Source organism: Callorhinchus milii, unplaced genomic scaffold (assembly GCF_018977255.1).
Source record: "Callorhinchus milii isolate IMCB2004 unplaced genomic scaffold, IMCB_Cmil_1.0 Scaffold1, whole genome shotgun sequence".
NCBI classification, from domain to species: Eukaryota; Metazoa; Chordata; class Chondrichthyes; order Chimaeriformes; family Callorhinchidae; genus Callorhinchus; species Callorhinchus milii.
The window spans coordinates 130541191-130564545 of record NW_024704742.1 but is presented as its reverse complement, the minus strand read 5'-3'; the positions used below and the strand labels follow the sequence as shown (position 1 = coordinate 130564545).

Sequence of the window (23355 nt, the reverse complement as noted above, 5' to 3'; positions counted from 1 at the left end):
GATTGTTGGCTATAAGTCTGGAAAGAACTCCATATTCTTTTCAAATAGTGTTGTGTGTTCTCTAATGTCCACCTAACTAGGCAACTGAGTTGTCGGTTGAACATCTCATCCAAAAGATGAGACCATCATGTCAACCTAGACTTTGAGCTCAAAATCCTGATGTGGATTTGAACCACAACTTTCTGAAACAAAGGCAAGACTGACAACTTGCTGTGCCTAACTAACAAGTTTTGTCTGAGTGATTGAACCTCCTCTGATTCTGCAGGCAGGCCTGAGTGTTGTTGGATTATTAACCAATTAATTAAGTTAATGCAGTATTTTTGTGTAATTTATTATGTGTATGAGTTTTCTGTATATTTGTACTGGCTCCTAAAAATTTCTCTGCTTTTTCCAGATTCTAAATGGCCTCTAGGAAATCGGGATCAGATTTTCAAAACTCTGGTATGTTAATCAATGTCTTAAGAGTTGAATGTAATAGATGTTAAAACAATGGTTTTGTTCAGCCTTTATACCAAGATGGATTGCATCATTTAAGATAGTGAAATAAATAGGACTACTGACGAACAGTAATAATAATCCCCCCACCCAGTTTGGCGTCCAGCCGCAACCCTATATAGTGATCTGAGATATTATTTTATGTGAAGGTTGCTACATAAATATCCTCCCATGTTTTCAAGTATCTCTGCATTGCATACCTTCTTTCTTCATGAAGCTTTTCTGAATAGATTATGCTTTCCTGAACCTTTTATTAAAAATAATATAAATAATTGCCTTATTTTTCTTCCCTTTCTTTTCCAATCTGTTTCGCCCACAAAATACACAATCAGTCCACTTTACAATATATTCTGCCATAAGGCCATATATCAAATGCAAGGATTATTATTACTATTAATAATCCATGTAGCATGTACACATGCACATTTTGAGGTTAATTGTAATGTTTCATTGACCAACCACTAAGATAATCTAAAAATTTAGCTTGCTCTTTTACTTCAAGGGAAAAACACCAGTTGGGTATTTAAAAATATCCTACCTAGTTGAACATTGTCATCTGTAGATATTTCTGTATAAATTGTTACTAGTATTTCAATATTTTTGATACTTTACTTTGGTGCCCCAAAGGAGTATATCAGGGCAGCTGGTCTTATCCTTAAGAATTTGTCTAAAAATGACAGATGTAAGAATGATTTATTTTGAAGAAAAGTAACTATTTAAATAAAATAACATCTCACCTCACTAGATGACTAGCTGCCACACATCTAGGGTGAGGATCCTTACCTAGCTTTTGCTTCTAGCACAGAGTAACTTAGAATGCTGTGTGGTAGGTGGTGCTGAGAGCTGAGGTAAAGAAAAGATGGGGTATGTTTCAGTGCTTAGTCTCAGAAATGCAGTAAAGGTGCTGAATAACTCCAATCAACTGGTGTCAGCTTGACTCAGCGAACAAATTGCATGCCGCATTCTCCTACAAAATGTACAATCTTGATACTAAAATCCTATGAAGCGTTTTGAAAGGCACTCCTGACGTTAAAGGCACTATGTTAAATACAAGTGTTATTATAACTACAGATCCATGCTGTGTATTAAAATTGTTTTGATATTGCATGCAGGAGTGTATTTTTCAATGAGGCTAACAACAGCACTGACTTGCATTTGCCTTCTTTATGTCAACTGCTCTACCACCTCCACCAACGATGGTCAACCTCTCCAACCTACTATCCCCCTACCTACCTGCCCGTACCCTCCGTTCCTCTGGCTCCGGTCTGCTCCACGTCCCCCGCCCCAACCGCCCTACTATCGGTGGTCGGGCCTTCAGCCTCTCAGCCCCCAGGCTCTGGAACTCCATCCCCCAGTGCCTTCGCCTTGCTTCCTCCCTTTCCTCCTTCAAGGCCGGTCTCAAAACCTTTCTCTTTGACCGTGCCTTCAGCTCCCCTCTCGACTCTCTTCCTCCTCCTCGCTCCCTCCCTTCCCTCCCCTCACCCTGACCATTTCCCCCCTCCTCTCTCCCTCCCTTCCCTCCCCTCACCCTGACCATTTCCCCCCTGCTCGGGTCATGACCCAACTGTGCAGCGCCTTGGGACGTCCTCCTGACGTGAAAGGCGCTCTATAAATGGAATCTTGTTGTTGTTGTTGTTGTCAGGCTTTCAGCCTATCTGCTCCCAATCCCTGGAAACCCATCCCAGAGTCCTTTCGACTCCCTCCATCCCTCCCTCCTTTTCTAGAAGGTCCATTTCAAGACCTACTTCTTTGCCTATGCTTTTGGTCATCTTTCCCCTTCTTGTTCCCCTTAGTTCCCTCCCCCAGCTCGGGTGCTGTGAAAGGAGCTACATAAATGAAAATTCGTATCGCATTTGTATAACCCTCTTCATGCTGGGTAGCATCTCAGAGCGAGATAAAACTATTCCCCACGCATATCCACAATGTTCATCTACATATAGTTTGCAATGTATTTTCACTGATTAAAATAATTGGGCTGTGGATTAAGCGATTTTTTTTAAACAAAATTACTCATCCAAAAGTGTAATGACCTTGGCTATGTTTCATGTGAAACATGTATTGTAATTTCTGGCAGCAAAGGAATGGGGGAATTGAGCAATAGAAAGAGGAAAAAAATAGAATTACTTACCCTTCAGTCGTATTGAACTTGCACTAAACGTATTGATGAGATTCCACGACACAGGTATGCTGCCCTCATTCTTGAATCTGAAAAGGAAAATGGAAAAATTATGCTGCAGGTTTCCATTATGTTGCTTTTAACACAAGAATTGATAGAATTGTAAGCCTGTAAGTACAGACCATGTATAGGGTGTCCACAAAGTCCTCTTACCCCATGTTACAAATAGCGATACAAGACCAGAGAGGAGCTGAAACAAGCTGTCAGATTCATTTTGTCTCGTCACTCCCATTATGTTACGGAAAATGTCACACAGAACATGGTGATGGATCATTTATCTGCCATGAAAATTATGGTGCTCACACCGTTCCTCTGGATGTCTAAATACAGTGAAACACTTTATTTAAATGTACTGAATGCAATTAAGTACAATGAAGTACTTCTAAATAATTACAATTATTATCATTCTTCCACATGTTTCAGTTAGTCAGCGCACTATATATTAAAAAAATGGGGTTACCTTTGTACTTTATAGCACTAAGGGGTTGTTTCACTGAATGTCTGGCTATTCCTATGCCCCTATTGAATACCAAGATCTGGCAAATGCTGGTCAGTTTTGCAGACACTGCAGAACCAGAGGAATTGGAAATATACTTTACATTTTTGACAATGTATGAAAGATGGGAAGGAATGATTTGCTTTAAAGTTCAGATGGATAAATATAAAGAAACCCTTACATTAAGCCCTAAAATGGCAGCCATATTTAGGCAGCGATGTAACATGATCATTGCTGCACTCTCCTGCATAATGCAACATGGGGCCCTCACTGGAGGACAAGAATTCAGAATTCTTAAAATATCTCTGTGCACTTGATGGATAATATTATTATTATTGGTTCAGAAGCCTTATAACAAAATATCTCTTGTTTCAGGAGGGACATTCAGTTATCTTGATGATGTCCCATTTAGGGTTGGTGATAAATTCAAGATTCCTGCAAAAGTGGGCTTTCCTGTTGGATTTTGTATACCAGACTATTCTGTATTGCTGAAAGAAACTCATGTGAGTATGAATAATTTCTCTTTGAGTGGGGGAAGGGGAAATTGGGGATGGGGTGGTTGAGAGAGACACTTTTGACACATTATGAAGAGGATGGCAGTGATGGGGATTGCTGCTTTGTGATTTATGAAACCAGGAAAGCATCAACTTATATAGTTCAGAAGCCTTATAACAAAATATCAATTTTTTCAGGATTTCATCAACACAATATAGAATATATTTTCCTTCATCCGTCACTGTGCCTCAATATGTGGAGGAGAGAAATAACTTTTTACTGTAACAAAATCAACAACTTAGATTTATATAGCACCTTCATGCCATCCAGGTTTTGGAGTGCTTAACAATACAATGCAACATTACATTTGTATATAGCGCCTTTCATGTGAAAGGTGGACAGTGGTGGATCCTGAGCCAGGGAAGGATTGACAGTAAGTATAGTCAAAGAGGAAGATCTTCAGTCGTGATCTGAAAGAAGGGAAGGAGGGGACAAAGCGGAGGGATTGGGCAAGAGATTTCCAAAGCTTCAGGGCACAATGGCTGAAAGTGCATTCACCGATGGTGAAGGAGATGGGGGACAATCAGGAGGCCAGAACCAGATGAGGGTAGGCAGCAGGTAGTGGACTGGGGAGAAAGCGGGTCAGAAAGGTAGGGAGGTGCCAGAGCATGAGGGGATTGTTGACGAGTGAGAGGATCTTGGAATCAATCCCTTTTGTGATATTACTACATTGTTCAAGGAAACTATAATGTGCTTCTTGCTGAGTTACCATTGCATTGAATATATACATGAGTAAGCTGCTTCATCTTTTTCTTCTGAACGAGAACAGCATTGTTTCACAGTGCTAAACAGGGTGGTTGGAGTATGGGAGAGAAACGTGGGAGAATTACAAAACATTCAAATTATCTTAGTAAAAGCTGCATCGGTATTTTACCAGGACTGTGGATGTAGGAGGAGCAGTTCAAACTAGTTTGAACTTGTTTATTGAATAATTATGACTTCCAATGAGATCATCTTTGAATCTGAAGATTAAAGATGACTGTTTAAGCCTTTGAAATAACAAACAAGCAAAACTCCAATTGTAGTTCATGGATCAAGTGGGATTAGGTCATGTACTGTTGTGAACCACCGTGGCTATCTCACCAACATCGTTCTGTCTAGGATGAATCTGATAATCTGCAGTGATGTATGCTACAGACACCCAGCTTGCTGACATTTAAAATCCATATGAAGTTGCCATTTCTCATGTTTTCTGAAAAAGTGGCATCGATGATGAAGGTTTTTCGTAAAAAATGTTTTCATAAAACAATTCTGATTTCACATGTTTGTCCAATATACTCATTTAGTATATGTAAACTTTCTATGAAGATTGATTTTTCTTTCACCATCTTTTCCTTTCTGGATGCTGGATGATGTAGTACTGTTTGTGGGACACTGCTGTGCGCAATTGGCTGCCGGGTTTCGCCCACAACTATACAGTCAATTCACTTTACAGCATATTCTGTGAAGCGTTTTGAGACATTTAGAAGATGTGAAAAGATGTCAAATGCAAGGATTATTTTATTTATTATATCAAATGCAATGATTATTATTATTTATCCTGCTGCTTTGGGAAGGTCTTTTCTTAGAAGTGGTGTCAGACGTTATTGGATCATCCTGTGGTTTGACTCTGGATTTTTTAAATATGTATTTATTGTGGAGTGAAGTAGTGGTGCTTTAGTTGGGAATCTGTGTGTGCATATGGCCTAACCTGTGAAGTAAGTGACTATTCCCAGTAATACTTTATAGTGGTCTGAGGAAAATAATCTGTCTTCACTGTGACCGAACAATTTAAACCTGGCAGAATTTTTGTTCTTGTAGCCTGAATTCCTCTCATTGGACGGTCAGCTCAGCTATCCAATATCTGGCGATAATAATAAAGATGATAATGATAATTTGCTATAGCACCTTTTGCGTCAGCCCAACATCCTGAAGTGCTTCACAGGATTGTAAAGTGCAATGACTGTGTGTTTGTCAGAAAACACAACAGCTAATTTTGCACAGCAGTGTCCCACAAACAGCCATGAAGTGAATTAACAATTTTATTCATATGGGGAACTATTGGCCAGGACACCGAGGAAAACTCCCTTGTCTTTTTTAAGAGTGCCATGGGAACTTTAACATCCATCTAAACAGTTTAGGTCACATCTGAAGGATTGCACATCCGATAATACATCACACCCCCAGCACTATACTGGAGTATGAGCTTATATGTGTTTCAAGTCCTGCTGAGGGACTTGAGTCCACAACCTTCTGACTCAAGACAAGAATGCTACTAACTGAAACACCAGCTGAGCCAGGCTAAATATTTAAAGAGTACATCAATTTGGAATTGTAACTTTCCATGATGGGAAGACTCAGGATGTTTTGAAATAATAATAATAATTATCCTTGCATTTGATATAGCGCTTTTCATGTCGGGAGGACGTCCCAAAGCGCTTCACAGAACACACTGTAAAGTGAATTGACTGTATATTTGTGGGCGAACGCGGCAGCCAATTGCGCACTGCAATGTCCCACAAACAGTCGTGGATTGAAAATGACCAATTTATTATTTTGTTTTTTGGAGGAATTATTATTAGGCGTGTGGAGTAGGGAAACTTGCCCAAGATTTCGCCCTGCCTGGAATTGAACTCGGTCTCTCGCTCAGGTCTCTAACCGTCATGAAATGAAAAATTCCCCCAAATATGTCATTGTCTGAAATATGACTTCCTGTTTGTACAAAAGTGTTTTTCAAACTATTCTTACATTGGAAGTTGGTGGCTTTATAGGTTTTTAAAAAATAAAGTTGGATAATGGAGTGCTCTTGTGTTTTTTGCCTACTATTGTTGCATGATTTTAGTGAAGTATTTCCACACTAATATATTTTCTTCCTTTTTTTATATAGTACAATTTCTCCTTAGAGAAAAAAACAAACAAATGGGCTGAAGAAATTAAACGAATCAAAGCTGAACAAGAGGCAGCCAATCTAAGCAAAGAGGCATCTGCAATGACTGCAAAAGGTGAGACACTGTCAGAGAACAGTAGTGGAATTCAGTACACGGATGGACCACTTTCTAGAGCATTTCCACCACCGATGAACCCCATACTTGCCAGTCTAAGGCACAACAACATTCTAACCCCAATGCCAGCAAACAGCAATGCTGTAAAGCAAAAAGACCCAAGTCCCCCGAATGCAACTACATTTAACCTTGCAGACTTTGAAAGTGAGGAAGATCCTTTTGATAAACTGGAGCTGAAAACACTAAACGATAAAGAGGAACTTAAAAATATTCTTGAGGTTCAGGCCAGTTCACGACAAGTGATTAATTCACAGCCGGATAATGGACTGGAAATACAAGTCGTGGGACTCGCAGACACATTACCAGGCCCTGAAGTGCATGTCTCCACAGAGGAGGTTACCTCAGACTTCAAAGCTCTTCACAAGCCAAATGGCCTCATAAATTTACCACAGTTGGAGAACTGTGAAAAAGTGCCCCTTTCTGCCAAAGTATCTCTTCCACCTTCTTCAGCTGTCAGCAATATCAAATCTCTATCCTTTCCCAAATTGGAATCTGACGAGAGTGACCTGAAGACTGCTAAGCTCACGGGCACTTTTCACAGCACAAGCCTCCCCAATGGCACCTTGTTTAGTTCTGTGAAGAACGGTGACCAGTACAAAGTCAGTGGTTTGAATGGTCATCATTCCACTGTTGCATCCATGAGGTCCTCCTCAAGCTTTGACCTCACCACACACCCGTCATCTTCCAGGACAAATGCTTCACCAGTTCTGTCGAGACCTGGAAGAGAGTCCTCATCTCACAAATCGGCGACAGTGGTAAGAAGCAGTTTTCGAATGAACTTGTATTGATTCCTAATTGCAGATTCTGACTGTTAATAATCAAGGTTGGATATTTAATAACACACCCTCAAAAAAATAAGAGTATTTTGTTCTATGTGTCTCAGCAAATATCCGACCACTCCTCTGCTGAAGGCACCAGGCTCTTTTGTATTTTATTGTGATACCAATATGGTGTCTTCAGGTGCTTCGCCCAAGTGACCATTATTCATAGATTCATAGAATGTTACGGCACAGAAGGAGACCATTCAGCCCATCAAGTCTGTGCCGGCTCTTTGACAGAGCAAGTCACTTTCACTAACCTCGATCACCAACGTTCTCCCCATAACCCTGCAAACCCGTCTTCCCCAGATACCTATCCATTTCTCTCTTAAAAGCTGTTATCGAATCGGACTTCACTACCCTTTCGGGCAGATCATTCCAAATTCGAACAACTCGCTGAGTGAAAACATTTCTTCTAACCTCCCCTCTGCTTCTTTTGGTAGATATCTTCAGACTGTGACCACAGGTCACAGCCACACCTACCAGCGGAAACAGCTTTTCCTTATCTAGCCTGTCAAAACCTGATTCATGTGTGATCTTTGACAGTGGGAGATTGTGTCACATAATTGCCCAATGCTAGGAGGAATGTGAATAATGATCAGCAGAGGAAACACTCTGGAACACTAACCTGTATGAAGGGCACTGTATAAATGCAAGTTGTTGTTGAAACCCTTGCTGATTTTACCCTCTGTAACCGGTGACATTGAGTCCCAACTGCTGCCTGACTCAAATAATAATAATGTAATAATCATTGCTTTGATAGAGTGCCTTATCATGTTTTGAGACATCTCAAAGCACTTTACAGAAAATACTGAAAAGTGAATTTACTGTATATTTTGTGGCGAAGTACAGCAGCCAATTATGCACAGCAGTGTCCCACAAACAGTCATGGATTGAGTGACCCAATTGTTTTTTAAGGGATTATTACCCTGGAAAAGCAAACCTGCAGCCTTCTAATCTTTGTAGCCTTTACCCACTATCCATGACTATCCCTAATGATACATTCTTTTTTGAAGAAATTGTAACAGAATCTGCCTGAGTTCTTTCAGACCAACCTATCTCCTTTACTGCTTAGTGAAAGGTTGGCATACATAATTATATTACAGTATGTCTTGCATTTGATTATAGCGCTCTTCTGGTTGGGAGGATGTTTCGAAGAGCTTCACAGGATTTTACTGTAAAGTATATTTTGTAGGCGAATGCAGCAGACAATTTGCATATGGCAGTGTCACACGAACAGCCATGAAATGAATGACCAATTTGATTTGGGGGATAGTTTTCGAATGTGATCTTTAACATCCATGTGAGCAGATGGACAGGCCTTGGTGTAATGTCTCCTCCAAAGCACCTCAAACAATCTAACACTTTTTCAGCATTGCAATAGAGTGTTAGCCTCCTCTGTGAGCTCAAAATCCCAAAGTGGGACTTGAACTCTTTCAGCCTTCTGACTCAGAAGTGAGCTTGCTGAGTCAGGCCGATAACATGCTTCGATTTACCAGCAGGAGCTCCTAGCACTATTTGTGCACCACAATGTTCATACCAAAGTAATTGGACTAACGTTTGTAGTTTAGTTGCCTCTTAAAATCATGTCTTTGCACAAGAACCATTTGACTTTGCTTATGAGTTTTGTTTCAGTAATGATCAGGATCTCCCATGGTTTGATGCATTGCGTCACAATGTTTTCCCAAAGTTAAACATAAGGGAACCATGTTAAGAATAATTATTTTATGCTACATTAAAGCTTCAAATTTCAATGCTAGTTTTTTCTCATACTCAAAAACATTTGAAGTATTACAATATTGTTTTGCTGCACAAATCAATATTTGTGTTAGTTTCTTGAAATATGTTTCCATTCCTCCTTCCCTAATTCATCATTCTTACAGAGACCATGAGTTGTCTATTTCCAGGGTTGTACTAAGTATGCATCTTAACTGACAGTACAAATGTGTGGTGTGATTTTTTTTGTTCTATTGAATTGCTCATGATTTTGGCTGCTGGAAATTATTTGGTTTATGAGCTGCTATCCATCAAATCTCAAATGACCAACTTGTGATTATCCCCATGGGTGAGAGGGGTTGGGGGGTGGGAGGGAAGAGTTGGAGCTGAGTTGGAGCTCCACACTCCTGTGCTAAGCAATGGAATGTCGGAATTGAGACAGCCCTCTGGCAGATTTGGTGGCCTGGCTCTATAGCTGACAATAAACCAGCCAGCCTGGCTCCTCGACAAGGCATGGCGGGGCAGATGGGTCACTGGACGATAGATCTTCTCACTTGGTTGGTACAGATATGGTCCCGATCTGTGAGCATCAGCAGCTTTTGTAAGCCCCCAGTAAGCCCACAGTGAGCATTCACCGAGAAAATACAATCACCCCACTGTACTGATGTGTTCCGACATCCTTCTGACGCAAAGAGCGCTATATCAAATGTAAGGATTATTATTAGGTTAAGTAAAATTGGATAATTGAGACCATTTGCAAGTCTCCGTTGCAGTTGACGGTTATCAGTGCAGAAGGAGGAAATGAGGGCTCAGAAGGCTTTCTCGCATCGTTATCAAGAAGACCATTGATGACGTCTGGTCTTGACCATTCTTTCTTGACACTCTCATTCTTTCAACACATTCACTGTTTTTTCCATTGGAGAAATTCAGTGAGATCAAGAAGAGAGCTGAGCCACCAATGATGTGATCTTTATCTCCATTGCTAATCATTTCAATTTCCACCTCCCACTCTTTCTATCATGAGCCTTTTATGCAGCTCCAGTAAAGCTCCACAAAGGCCAGAATAGCGAAGTGAAGAATGCCCTTTGGACTATTTGATCTCATCATTTCATCATCCATTCCATAAGACCCGATATCAAATGTTATTACCCAACTCCTCCCTCCACAGGCTGCAGATAATCCAGAACTCTGCAGCCCGTGTCCTCTCCCGCACCAATCTCCGTGACCCCATCTCCCCCATTCTCGCCCGACTCCATCGGCTCCCTATCCTTCAGAGGATCCAATTCAAGATCCTGGTCCTCACCTACAAAGCCCTCAATGGCCTCACCCCACCCTACCTCTGCGACCTCCTAATGCCCTACCAACCTCCACTCAGCGGCTCTGGCCTGCTCCACGTTCCCTGACCCACCCACCCCACCATTGGCGGGAGAGTCTTCAGCTACTCTGCCCCCAACCTCTGGAATTCCATTCCCCCAATCACTCCGCCTCGCCCCCTCCTTAACCTCCTTCAAGTCCTGTCTCAAATCATGCCATCAGTCACCTCCCTTCTCCCTCCCTGACCCCAGCTCGGGTCTGAAATGCTGTACACTGTCCAGTGCCTTGGGACGTCCTCCCGACATGTAAGGCCTCATACAAATGTAATCTTGTTATTGTCATTACTGTATTGAGATGTTTCACAAATGAGTCAAGTCTCCTACTGCCCTTCCCAATAACCTGTTCATAATGAAGTGAAGTAATGCTTGTTAATATCTTAAAATTCGCAACACTGAACCTGTGCCTCAGCATCTTTTTTTAAATTCTTTAGCTGACATGCCGCAACATTGGTTTACATCTTCAGCTGCATAGATATATTATTATGTAGTAAAATAAGTTAAAGTCCAGAAACTTTGGAGTTATTTTCTTTTGGATACTGAATTGACCGCTGTGGATTTACTGTTACAAACTTTTAGCAACCTTTATTTTTCTGTTTTTTCCCTAAATTTAACCATTACCTCGTCTCTCCCAGAAAACATTTTACAGAGTTGTGCTGGCATTTCACATTCTTACTGTTGTCATTGAACCATGGACATTTACAGCACAGAAGACGGTCATTTGGCATTTGTGTCTTTGTTGACTCTTTGAAAGAGCAAGCCATTTAAGCCTTTTTCCTCATATTCCTGCAGGTTATTCCTTTGTGATATCTATCAGGTTTTGTCTTGAAAGCTAATATAGATCCTGCCTCAACAACTCCACCCAGAAGGGCATTCCATATCTTAACATCTCTGCACAAATATTCTGATCTTCCCCCTTCACATTTCCATCCACTCAACAACACCAACTTGCATTTACATAGTGCCCCTCACGCAGAGTAGTGTTCCCAAAGCGCTTGACAGTGGGGGAGCATGACTCTGAGCTAAGGGGAGGTGACAGTAGGCACGGTCGAAATAGGAAGGTCCTCGGGCACGACCTGAAAATGGGGAAGAAAGGTGCAAGGTGGAGGCATAGAAGAAGAGTGTTCCTCTCCACACCTTAAGCACTCCCGAGACTCCGTCCGGCGTGAAGGGCTCTATGTAAATGCTTGTTGCTGTTTGTAATCTAGCCCACCTCCGACCCATCCCCCTTCTAGATCTTTTTTCCTTATCTCAGATAATCCTATTTTAAAATGATGCCCTTTAGTCACTGAAATAATTTCAAATAATAATTTGTAAATAATTTCTCGCTGTAATCTTTTTATCTCCCTATTACCTTATGTCTATTTCTCTACTCTTATCAACCCTATCTGTATAATTTTAAAGGCAGCTATCAGGTCTCCTGTCAACCTTCTCTATTCCAATGTAAAACAGCTTAGTTCTTCTCATTTCTGTTCATTTGTCAAACTACTCATTCTAGTAAATATCTGTATAAAAGCTAAGATCCCAACAGTTTTCTTCACAGCTTTGTTCATCTGTCTTTCTTTAAACAATTTGTATATTAACTCCGCTACACCATTTAACATGTTACCATTTACAACAACTGCATAAACTTGCCCTATTCTTTCTCCCAAAATTTATAAATTCACTATTCTGCATTAAATTTCACCTGCCATCTCGCTGTCCAATCTAATTGTCTATATCGTGCTGCAGTTGCTTACAATCATCTTCACTGTTGCTAAGCTCCTTATTATTATATCATCAACAAATATTTGAAATTGTGCCCTTATACCAGAATCCGGAAAATTGTAATCTCGGGGTGGGGACACACACACCTTACAACTCTTATTTCTGTAAAACTGCGATGTACTCCCACTCTCTGTTTCTTCTTCTTTAACCAACTTTCTATCCTTGCTGCCACCTCTCCATTAGTACTGTCTGCCTCAATATTTTTAACAAGCTTTTTATACAACACTTTATCAAAAACCTTCTGAAAATCCTGTTACCCAACGTCTACATCATATCTATCTATTCTGTTATTTCATCAAAAGACCGTATTAGATTTGTCATGTAACATCCACCTTTAACAAATCGACGCTGACTGTCCTTTAATCAGCCCATGTCTTTCTAAGTGATTACTAATCTCATACTATGGCCTCTAAAAGTTTGTCCGCCATGAATGTTAGGCTGATTGGTCTTTAACAAATTGACTTATTACTTTGTTTTGGATCAGATATGTTAAGTTGGTAACCCTCCAACCTCTGGCCCAGCTTTTGTTTATAAGGATGATCTAAAGATTGTATTGTTCTAAAGATTGCATCTTCCTGACTTGTTCAGAATTCTTGGATGCTCACTGTCTGACACTGGTAGTTTGTCCACTTAAGTTCCATCAATATTTTAGGACTACTTCCTTTTCTATAGTTGGCCCCAATTGCTGTAGCTCCTTGTACACTTACTATCACACTCTTCTGTGGGAACTGAAGCAAAATATTTATTCAGTGCTTGTGCTATATATACCTTCATTTCCCACAACTGGATTTTGCTCACAAAATACTCAGTCAGTTCCCTTTACAGTATATCCTGTGACGCACTTTGAGATGTCTCAACAATATGATAAGGTGCTATATCAAATTGCAAGTATTATTGCTCTTTTTGTCTCTAATTGGCCCTATCTTTTTAACTGCTGTATTCTTTTGCTTTTTATGATTAGAAATTCTTTAGTATACTTTTGGCATCTCTGACCTAATATTTTGCTTCCCTTTCGCGCTCGTGATAGTCTTGCCCCTTACCATCTTAACCTTTTCCAACATTTCACAATCTGTTGATGACCAATAACTACTTTGTGAATACAGTTAGTAATTTGTTTTTTTCAAAACTTCCTCATGTTTTGGTTTCACTTTATCGCCCAGAAGGCTTCCAGCAGACTTTCAGTTCTGATGAATCATTAACCCATCTTTCTGTTTTTGATGCTGTTTGAGCTGCCATTTGACCATTTTCTGCTTTTATTATTTGTCTCAAATTCTTTGATAATTTTGCCTTTGATCGTCATACAGGAACTATGCATGCAAAGGAACTCTTTCACCATTTTTGGCTTTGTGCTCTGAATGTTTATTCTTTCTAGAGTTCTATGTGCAGGACATTATACTGTAATGTACAACTATGTTAATCAATTCAGGGCTCCATTTAACCCACATACAGTATAAATCTTATATGCACTCAAGGTTTTCAGTTGGCAAATGTTTCAAGCCACCACTAAACTCCTTCTCAAAAGAGCATTAATAATACTGTAATGATAAAATGTAGAAAGATTATGTTAAAAGTTAAGAGAGGATGAAGGCTAGAGGTGAGGGAAGGATCGTTTATCAGAAGACAAGACATAAAGTTTCTTGTATCCTGTCCAGGAGCTTGAAAGGTTCTTGACTGGCTCTCCAAATATATTCAAGTCACCCAATCCACAACTGTTTGTAGGGCACTGCTATGTGCAATTGTCTGCTGCATTTCTCCCTCAAAATATAGTCAATTCAGTCTACAGTATATCCTTTGAAGCTCATTAAAAGTGAAGCAACTCTATGTAACACAATTAAGTGAAATGATTTTGTCAACAACAAGATTACATTGGTATAGCGCCTTTCACGTCATAAGGACGTCCCAAGGCGCTGTTCAGTGGGGTCAGGGGCGCGAGGTGAGGGGGGTGACCAATGGTATGGTCTAAAAAGGGGGTTTTGAGGCAGGACTTGAAGGAGGGGGCGAGGTGGAGTGATTAGGAGTGGATTTCCAGAGGTTGGGGGCAAAGTGACTGAAGGCTCTCCCGCCAGTGGTAGGGCGGGTGGGGCGGGGGACGTGGAGCAGGCCGGAGCCGGTTGAATGGAGGGAGCGGGCGGGTTGGTAGAGGGTTAGGAGGTCACAGAGGTAGGGTGGGGCGAGGCCATTGAGGGCTTTGTAGGTGAGGCCCAGGATCTTGAACTGGATCCTCTGAAGGATAGGGAGCCAATAGAGTCGGGCGAGAATGAGGGAGATGGGGTCATGGAGTCGAGGTGTCACAACGCACTTTATAGGATATACTGTAAAGTGATGTGGCTGTGTGTTTTGTGGGCGAACCTGGCAACTAATTCATGTACAGCAATGTCCCACCAACAGCCATGGAGTGAATGACCAATTTTATTTGAGTGATTGTTGGCCAGGACGTTGGGAGAAACTCCATTCTCTTTTTGAATAGTGCCATGAGATTTTTAACGTCCATCTAGACAGGCAGATGGTCCTTGAATTAATGTTTCATCTGAAGGCTGGTGCGTCCAACAATGCAGCACTCCCCCAGCACTGCATTGGGGTGTCAGTTGAGATTATATAAGTTCAAAGTCCTGACATGAGAATTCAACCCGCAATCTTTAGACTTAAAAGCAAGATTGCTACCACTCAGCCAGGCTGACCATGTAGTTTAAATTTCTTGAAACTAATCCTCAAAGTAAAACAGTTTTCAAATGTATTGTTGCAATTTTATTTGCGAGTTGATGGATGCTCTACTCATCACTTGCTATCACCAAACTAGCAGATACTGTGAAGGCCAGACTGAGATTTCTGTAGTGGAGTTCATGATAGCTTACAATTTAACTGTAAAAACTCAAAAGAAACCAAAAAGGTTTAAAATACAAAGAAATTACTTCAATAATTTGATTTTGATTTGATCCGAATAATTTTTCAGTATACGTGAGGCCTTTTATTGTACTTTTCTCAACTATCTTTACCAGGTGATAAACGTCTGATTAAGCAGGATAGTTGTGCTGGGGAACATTTGGTGCTTTTTTTTTTGAAGAGGTGATCTTATAGCTGCAGAGATTGCAGTATAAAATTAGCTGATCCAAAGCCTCATTAGAAAGGCACTAATTGAAGCTAAAAACAAAGTTTGGCGTTGCTGAAAAGCCGGTACCAATTTATACGATTCAAAAGAGCTGGTGTGATTTAATGATTGCAAAGATAGTCATTACAATTTGGAAGGCTAGAAAAGAAACATCTAAGTTTCAGTCTGTTTGTGTGGAGTCTTGTATTTCCCATCTTCACATTGACGAGAGCAAGCAATGAAATGGGGCTCTTACTTTAGAAAACTGAAAGTAGAACCAAGGCTATATCCATGGTGCAATATAAAAGCAATAACAAAATTGGCAATGAGAGGCTGGGTAATGCTGTGAATTAGTGTGCTGCCCTTTTGCCTTGGATACAAATTCATCTAGACGGTCTCTCTTCTACAAGGCGTAAAGAGTCTACATGAAATGAGTTTTGGCTGGGCTTAACCCAATGCCCAAGAGATTTGACAAACTGGCTCTTGATGTCTCTTTCTCAGTCTTTTTCCACCTCTCTATTTCTACACCATGCAAAAGGTAGAATTAAAACTGTTAAATTCAAATCCAAATCGAATTGCAAGCCAGTGCACGAGATTTCCCTGGACACGAAACCATTCAAATGGTCAAATTGTGCCCTGAAATCACGTTGTCTTGCTTCAAACCACATCAGCACAACAGAGGGATTTGAAACATGGTGACTTGGTTTGAAGCACGATTTCAAGCCGGATATGGGCTGATGGAGCTGGCTCGCCTTCTACTCGTATGCTCAGTGATGTCGCCAGTCATCTGATCGTTGACAGCACACACGGAAGCACTGACTAGAGGCCAATCTTGATCATGTCCTGTGATAAGACAGATTAGAATTGTCTGTGTCCCAATAGCCACCTTTTAGTTGAGTTCTGCTGTATCTGTCTGTATTCTTGAGTGTTCAGCATTCCAAGATAAATCCCAATTTTCATAATTTCCCCATTTTCTTTCTTGCCTTTTTCTTCCTTTTTTTAAAAACACAAAATTGTCTGGCAAGCTTTCCACTGCTTGTCCATCTGAGACCACCTTACATGTTAGAGCTTTGGCTTGTAGGGTTAACAGGAGCTGAGTGGGAAGAATCCCTGGCCCCAGTCTGCCTCTTCAATTCCTACTGTTGAGCCATGCTGGCTGGTCTATCATCAGCAGGGTCTTGGGAGTACTGTGGACCCGCCAGTCCCAGGAACTGGACTACCAAGACTGCCCCGGTGGGATGTCTCGATTCCGATATTCTGTTGTCAAGTACATCACCTTAATAAATAATAATAAACCTTCCATTTGATTTAGCGCCTTATCACATCATCGAGACGTTACAAAGCGCTTCACAGGAAATACTGTAAAGTGAATTGATTGTATTTTGTGGATGACTTCGCTGTTAGTTCAGCTCCAAGGAACCCTGGTCACCTCCCCATCCCCCTCCCCAAGAAGGATTAAAAATACAAAACAAATTCCTAAAAATACAGAGGTTTTTATTTTGTTAATAAAAATTAACTTCAGTGGTCTTTAACCTTAATGAACAGAAAAGTTTCTTTAGTGAAAAAAAACTCCCCCGCCCCCCCCCCCCCATATTTTCCAAATTGCCATTTGGGAGGTATTTCAATGACATTTAACTGTACATATTGGAATTAAAGATCACTATAGTGTATTCAACTCATATTTCCTTTCTTCTGCATAGGTTAATTCTCAAAGCCACCCCACCCCAGCAGAATCACCTACCGTATGTTTGGGAAATACGAAAACATCACCAAGTAGAGGGGAGTTTCCAGACTTCCTTAAAGTGTTGTCTCCAAGTCAAAGGCATTGTGCGGAAACAATTGTTAGCATGGGATACTCCTGTGAGAATGTAATAAAAGCCATGCAGAAGCGAGGCGAAAACTTAGAACAGGTAAGGTTGGGAGATATTCATTGGTTAAAGTGGGATTTGTTAAGAGGGAGTATTCTTTTTTTGTAAGCTTTGAATTTAAAGAAAACTAGTTTTGAAGCTTATTTTTAGCTGTAATGTACATAGTGTTACTGGGGAAAGATGCGTCTTAAAGGAGAAGAGTTTTGGAGCTATGAGATATCTTTGGACTGTTTGTTTTAAGTCCCCTGGGATGGCAGTAAAATGGACCTTGACTAATAGTGTGGGAAATACATGCTTTGTTTCCTCTTATTCATTTATATAGAATATATATTATATCAAATACAAGTCAAATGGTCTCCCATACTGTAAACATTCAGGTTTTTATGATTGTGTCATATTCAGCCTCTGTAAAAAGGGAAACTGCTGCTATAAATGTTGAGCATAGTTTTATGCAGAAATTAAGTTTGTGCTCTAATTGGAATTGATGAACTCTAACCTCTCCCTCCCAGGTGCTTGATTACTTATATGTACATGGACGACTCTGTGAGCGGGGCTATGAACCAGCGTTAGTGGAAGAGGGCCTGGAGGTGTATAGATGTTCCGAACCAAAAGTGAGTCGGCCATCACTTTTTCTTTGTGGTCTGTTCACTAGAATTTCTATGTTAATATTAAGTGGAACATGGTAGAGGTTCGGGTATGTAGATTAGCTAATTTTAAATTTGAATTTACTTGTAAAATAAATAATGTAACCCACATTGTGGTTATCCAGTTGCTGTTCTAAGGAACCCATTGATCTTGCTAAGAGTACAAAATGAATAATTTATTGCTAAGTCTCTTAAATGTAGGTTATCAGTGTTGTTTTGAGTTTGAATGCTGTCTAGATTCATAGATTTTCATAGATTCATAGAATGTCCAGCTACACTGTAAACAATTAGCTGACAAATGCTATCAGAAGTGGTGTTTGTTCTGCGTGACCCTGAGCCTCAAAAAGTCACAAATGAGTTCAAATTAGTCACGATGTGTTTGGCCCGTCTGACAGGAAATCACTACCTTGTGATCACAGTAGAATTGTGCCTTTTGAAATCAACATAAATAGATTATTACTGTTGAAGTAATTTCACTGCTGTCAGCAGAGCAACTCCAGCTACATATCGAGAGCATAAACCTTGTTTCTAATTTGGTAACGCTTATAAAGATTACTCACAATTTGATTTCAGGATGTAAAAAATATTATTTTTGCCTCGTTGTGGGGGACACCTTGTTCAGTGCTCTGGGTTTGGAACATTTAGATGTGCTGGCACTTCACTATATAGCAGCTTCTTGCCAAGATGGTATCTATTTGTAGCAGCGTAACACTAACTTTATTGGTGGCTTTAGTAAGTGTCTCCCATAACTGTTCTGTTCTTTGAGTTCTGCCAACTTTATTTTGCTGGGCTCATTCTCAATCCTCTTAAAAGCATGTTGGAAAGTGCTAAAATAGGATACAATATGTATTTGAGACGGATGCTCCATGTACACCCTTTATATCCTTGATGAAGGAATGTCTGCTAATCAGATTAGTTAAGTAGATTGATGTCCAAATGTGCTGTAAAATCTTGAGGTGGAGGCAAGTTGACACAGAGGAAGTTGGGTGCCCTTATGCACAAAGAGGTTGGAGTATAGAATTCGCCACTTACAGCAATCGTTAAACAAGCTGTTTCACTGTCAAGCAAAAAAAAATCTGAGCAAGTTTCCCAAGTGAATTTTGTTTGCAAACTTTCCGGAAAGCAGTTTCATTTTCAGGAGGGAATTGGGAACAAGTCACTTGACCTCGGCCATTGCGTGTATATGTACAAAATGAGTGGAAATGATCTTGTTTTTTCTCTTTTCAGGCTCTGAAGTTTCTTCAGCTCATGTCGAAGTTCAGAGAAATGGGCTTTGAACACGGAGTTATTAAGGAAGTTCTTCTATTTCATAAGAATGATCAGGAGAAAGCGCTGGAAGACTTAATGGCTCGTGCAGGAGCAAGTTGAAGGCGATTCTTCTCCCATCTCAGCCTGATTGAGAGCACAGAGAAGAGAACAAAAATCTGCCCATTTACTATTCAGTTTCCAGCTCTGTTTATACAAGCATGGCTGTTTTCTTTTAAATATATTTTTTGTTTGTTGGGGGAAGGGAGAGAGCGATATCAAATGGATCCAGAGGCACTGCATGCTTCACAAGGAAGATGGAGATGAATATATGCACAAGATGGCATGTGGTAGCCCTAATATTTTGATTATTGCCTCATTCAGAGATGAAAGGAGAAGTGGTCACAATATGGCAGACATGTCTCGCCCACTTTTCTCATCAATGGGCATGGGAAGATTAAATTGAATTCTGAGATTTGTTTCTGTTTCCTCCCCCCTCCCCAAATAATATAAGATTGTGCATCTTACACTCTTGCACTGAAGTTTGTTTAGGTGAGTGGAAAAGCTGGATAATAGCAATGTTCCCAGGTTAAAAGCTGCTTTTTGTCCTGTGTCAAAGACTACATTTACTGGCCTGTAGACTATTGTAAAAGTTGTATTTGAATTCAGTAACCCATAGTGCAATAGGAACAGAGTGGGGCTAGCCTGTCCTCTGTCACTCGCTGGGTACAGAGTGTTGCCAACTCTGCATGATGTTTGGGAAACACAATGGGAGGGGAAGCCCAAAACTTTGAACAAAATAAGGCAAGCTCTGCATTGATCTATTGCTGCCCTCCATCCCCAAATGGGTCTGTCTTATACAGATTCCCTTATAGGAAATCTATTCATAGGCTCTTAAATGAATTGCAGCGTGAGGTGAAATTTCTCAACTATTTAAGCACTTTCTTTATATTTTGGTGTTGCCGCTGCACTTGCTTCATTTACACTGTTGTCAAACGTTCCATAATGTCTTCCTCACTGCTGTAGTTCTGGAGTGTTTAACATTAATCTTTAATATTAACAGCAAAAAAAATCTCTTTTCATATTAGAACAAATGTTACATTGTTCTGCATTGTAATGTTTCACAGATCTTCAAACAGCAGCAGCTTTTCTGAATCTTAGACGTTACTTACAATTTTGATTCTGCTAAAAAGGTACTAATAAAACCTTAAAGTAAAACGCAGTTGTGTTGGTTGATTAGCTTTTAAGCGGTAGCTTTGCGACTGCTGTAACTTTAGCTTGCATCCAAATGAACAGTGCGGGAACATTGACAAGAAAATAGAAACAAATATTTTGGAAGTGCTGTTAATACCGATCGATGGGTTAGAATTTTTGCTCGCTCTAGTACTTTTGAATTTCGTTACTTGAGAACTAACAAATGGCATGAGATGGATATTCAACCTTTCCTTCTATAGCTAAAATTTAACTCACCATGCACACTCCTGGAGGAAAGCTCTGCATAAAAATATGCTGAGGTGAATTTCTTCATCTCAGTCTGCATCTATATAACAATAATAATAATAATCCTCGGATTTGATATAGCACCTTATCACTATTTAATATCTTAATATTTAATACTTATCTTTATTTAATGCAGTTAATCACTGCATCAACTTTTGTTGGCAACTATTACACATCCCACTATCCTACTACTTGTGATGGTGGTACTTGTGTGTGTATGTGGGTGGTGGGGGTGGAATCTAATCACACCATTTTGGACATTGACTATGAGAAGTAAACCTAGGATAAAATTACAAATAGACTGCTTTCATCTATAACCCAATCACTTTAAAGACTTGGATCATGTCCTCTCGCCCCTCATATGTTTCTGGATCAGAACAAGTAAACAAAGGCCTGTAATTGTAATCACCTCCACTGAACATGGAAATTCCTAGCAGCATTGTATTATATGTACAGTATTTAACTTTTAAACCTGGATGCCTCTAAAAAAAATCCTAATTTTCTGTATATAAATTTAAATATTTTTTCTATCAGAGCTAAAATATACTACGCTATTTTATGGTAGGAATTAATGTGTATTTAGAGTGAATATTTTAAGCATTTATGAACATTTTAATTTGAATTGAAGTGTCTTAATCTGGTAGTTCCAGCGGCAGCGAACTAGTCAATTATGATTTGAACTTGACTTGCCCATTGGTTTATTTCCCTGTAGCAGAAACAAAATTGTATAGGTGGACTAGTTTCCAGGCGCAGACCTTTTTCATGTCCTTATTTTTTAAAATTTGTTCTAATTAAAACCTATAGAATCTTTTTGAGATGGACAACAGTAATTCTGTGATCAGTGTTGATATTAAAGATTTTGTTGTGGTGCACCTACACAAAATGCATCAGTTTAGTGAAGTATCCAAACAAACAAAGCAACACTGCCCAGTAAACATTCTGCTGTTAAAAGCGGATAGCATGCTTTGTGTGTATAGTCCAGGACTTTGTGTACTACATTGAGTTTCAGCAAAATGCATGACCTTCATTTAAAACTAGGATGACTTTTTTTTGCATATTCTAACGACTATAAAGAGCAAAACTATTGTAATAGCACATTAACATCAATGTATTTGATTCAGGATTATGAGTAGATGGGTTTGACTTGTTGACTTTTCATTATTTCGATCCAAACTTGATTTAATGTTTTGGGAAGTGTAGCTTTTCAGTGAGTTGTTTCACCTTTCCAAATCATAGTGTTGAGGACAGAGGTCAGACCCACTGTCCTTTGCCTGCTCCCCTCACATTAAAATGACTGTCATGAGTGCTTCCACTTTTCAAAATGAAGTCAAAGAATTATTCATTAAACTGTCTCAGTGTTTAAGATTTTGAATATTTCTGTTTAAACAGATAGTGTTTATAGTAAAGGAGCTCAAATAAAATCAGCAAAAATATATGTTCATGAACACAAAGCACTTTGATTATATATGTTTACCTTCCTCTACGATGGGACACTAAATGTTATCTGTATTCCAGAAATAGTCATAGGCGGGTGGGAGTGGTACTGATAATCACATTCACTTGACATTTTCAAACAGTCCGCAATCAATTTTAAATAAGAAATGTTTTCAATTTATTAAGTTGTCTCTAAATAACTTAAGTTTTCTAACATTTATACATGAAAAATATTCACATTTACTGAATAGAATTTTAATAGAAAATAACAAATCAAAGATTTTTGCAGTTTCAACCACTTGGATGAAAATATAAATGGTGTTGACATTAAAATACTTCATAGATTCAATCTATAACAAAGTCTGATAAAGTACAGTATTAAACTTTTTGAGATGTCAGGAATCTGCTTAATCCATTATTGGTTTCTCCAGGCTTAATTCATTCCTAAAAGTATGTGTTTCACGGGAGTTGGAAACATTTGAAAATACCATGTCTAATGTCCAGCTGAGCTGCGGAAAACTTTCTACCACCATCTTTTGTTAAACCAGAGGACAAATATGTTGCTATGGTCAATACAGAGTACATCATAAAAACAACCCAGAGGAGAAATATTGACCAGGATAACAGAAGGACTCTTATGTTTTGAAATAAAGGCCTGTGCTTTATTACATCTATCAGCACCAACAGAACAAGCAAACAGACTTTAGTTTAACTCCTCTCCACAATGCACAGTCACTTCAGGCTGGATCATGAACTCTGGGCTCTGGGGCTTACAACAGGATCCACATCACCAATGCTTTGCTGTTACATTTCTTTTTATGATTCTTCTCATGACTGAAATTATTCAAAATCATATCTGGTCCAGGTTATAAAGTAACCCTAGTTACTGTCAAGTGTAGTGAATAATTGAATAGCTGATGCCTTCAACTTGTCCCTTGAACACTGCCCCCACAATCAGTCACTACACTTGATAATTACTGTAAAGTGCTTGAGAGATATAAGGCACTATAAAAATACAAGTTCTATTTATATATATAAAAAAACAAAACCTGTTTGAACTTCAAGAAGGATCTCGATAACTGATTGATTTAGAGACATTATTACCTCATGGGAAAGACCTTGTAACTGGAGAGACATGGGCATAT

General features: G+C 39.6%; 1 protein-coding gene across 1 annotated transcript in view; it reads left to right on the top strand.

Annotated features, from left to right (window-relative positions):
* The window catches only part of ubap1 (ubiquitin associated protein 1), a 35097-nt gene extending 12958 nt beyond the window's left edge, over window positions 1-22139 (top strand). Inside the window, exons 2-7 of the mRNA XM_042335677.1 lie at window positions 395-441; window positions 3543-3670; window positions 6589-7518; window positions 17220-17429; window positions 17897-17998; window positions 19259-22139. Coding sequence (XP_042191611.1) covers window positions 402-441; window positions 3543-3670; window positions 6589-7518; window positions 17220-17429; window positions 17897-17998; window positions 19259-19399 — 1551 coding nt within the window. The 5' untranslated portion in view covers window positions 395-401 and the 3' untranslated portion in view covers window positions 19400-22139. The remainder of the gene's footprint in view (window positions 1-394; window positions 442-3542; window positions 3671-6588; window positions 7519-17219; window positions 17430-17896; window positions 17999-19258) is intronic.
* Window positions 22140-23355: the final 1216 nt, after the last annotated feature.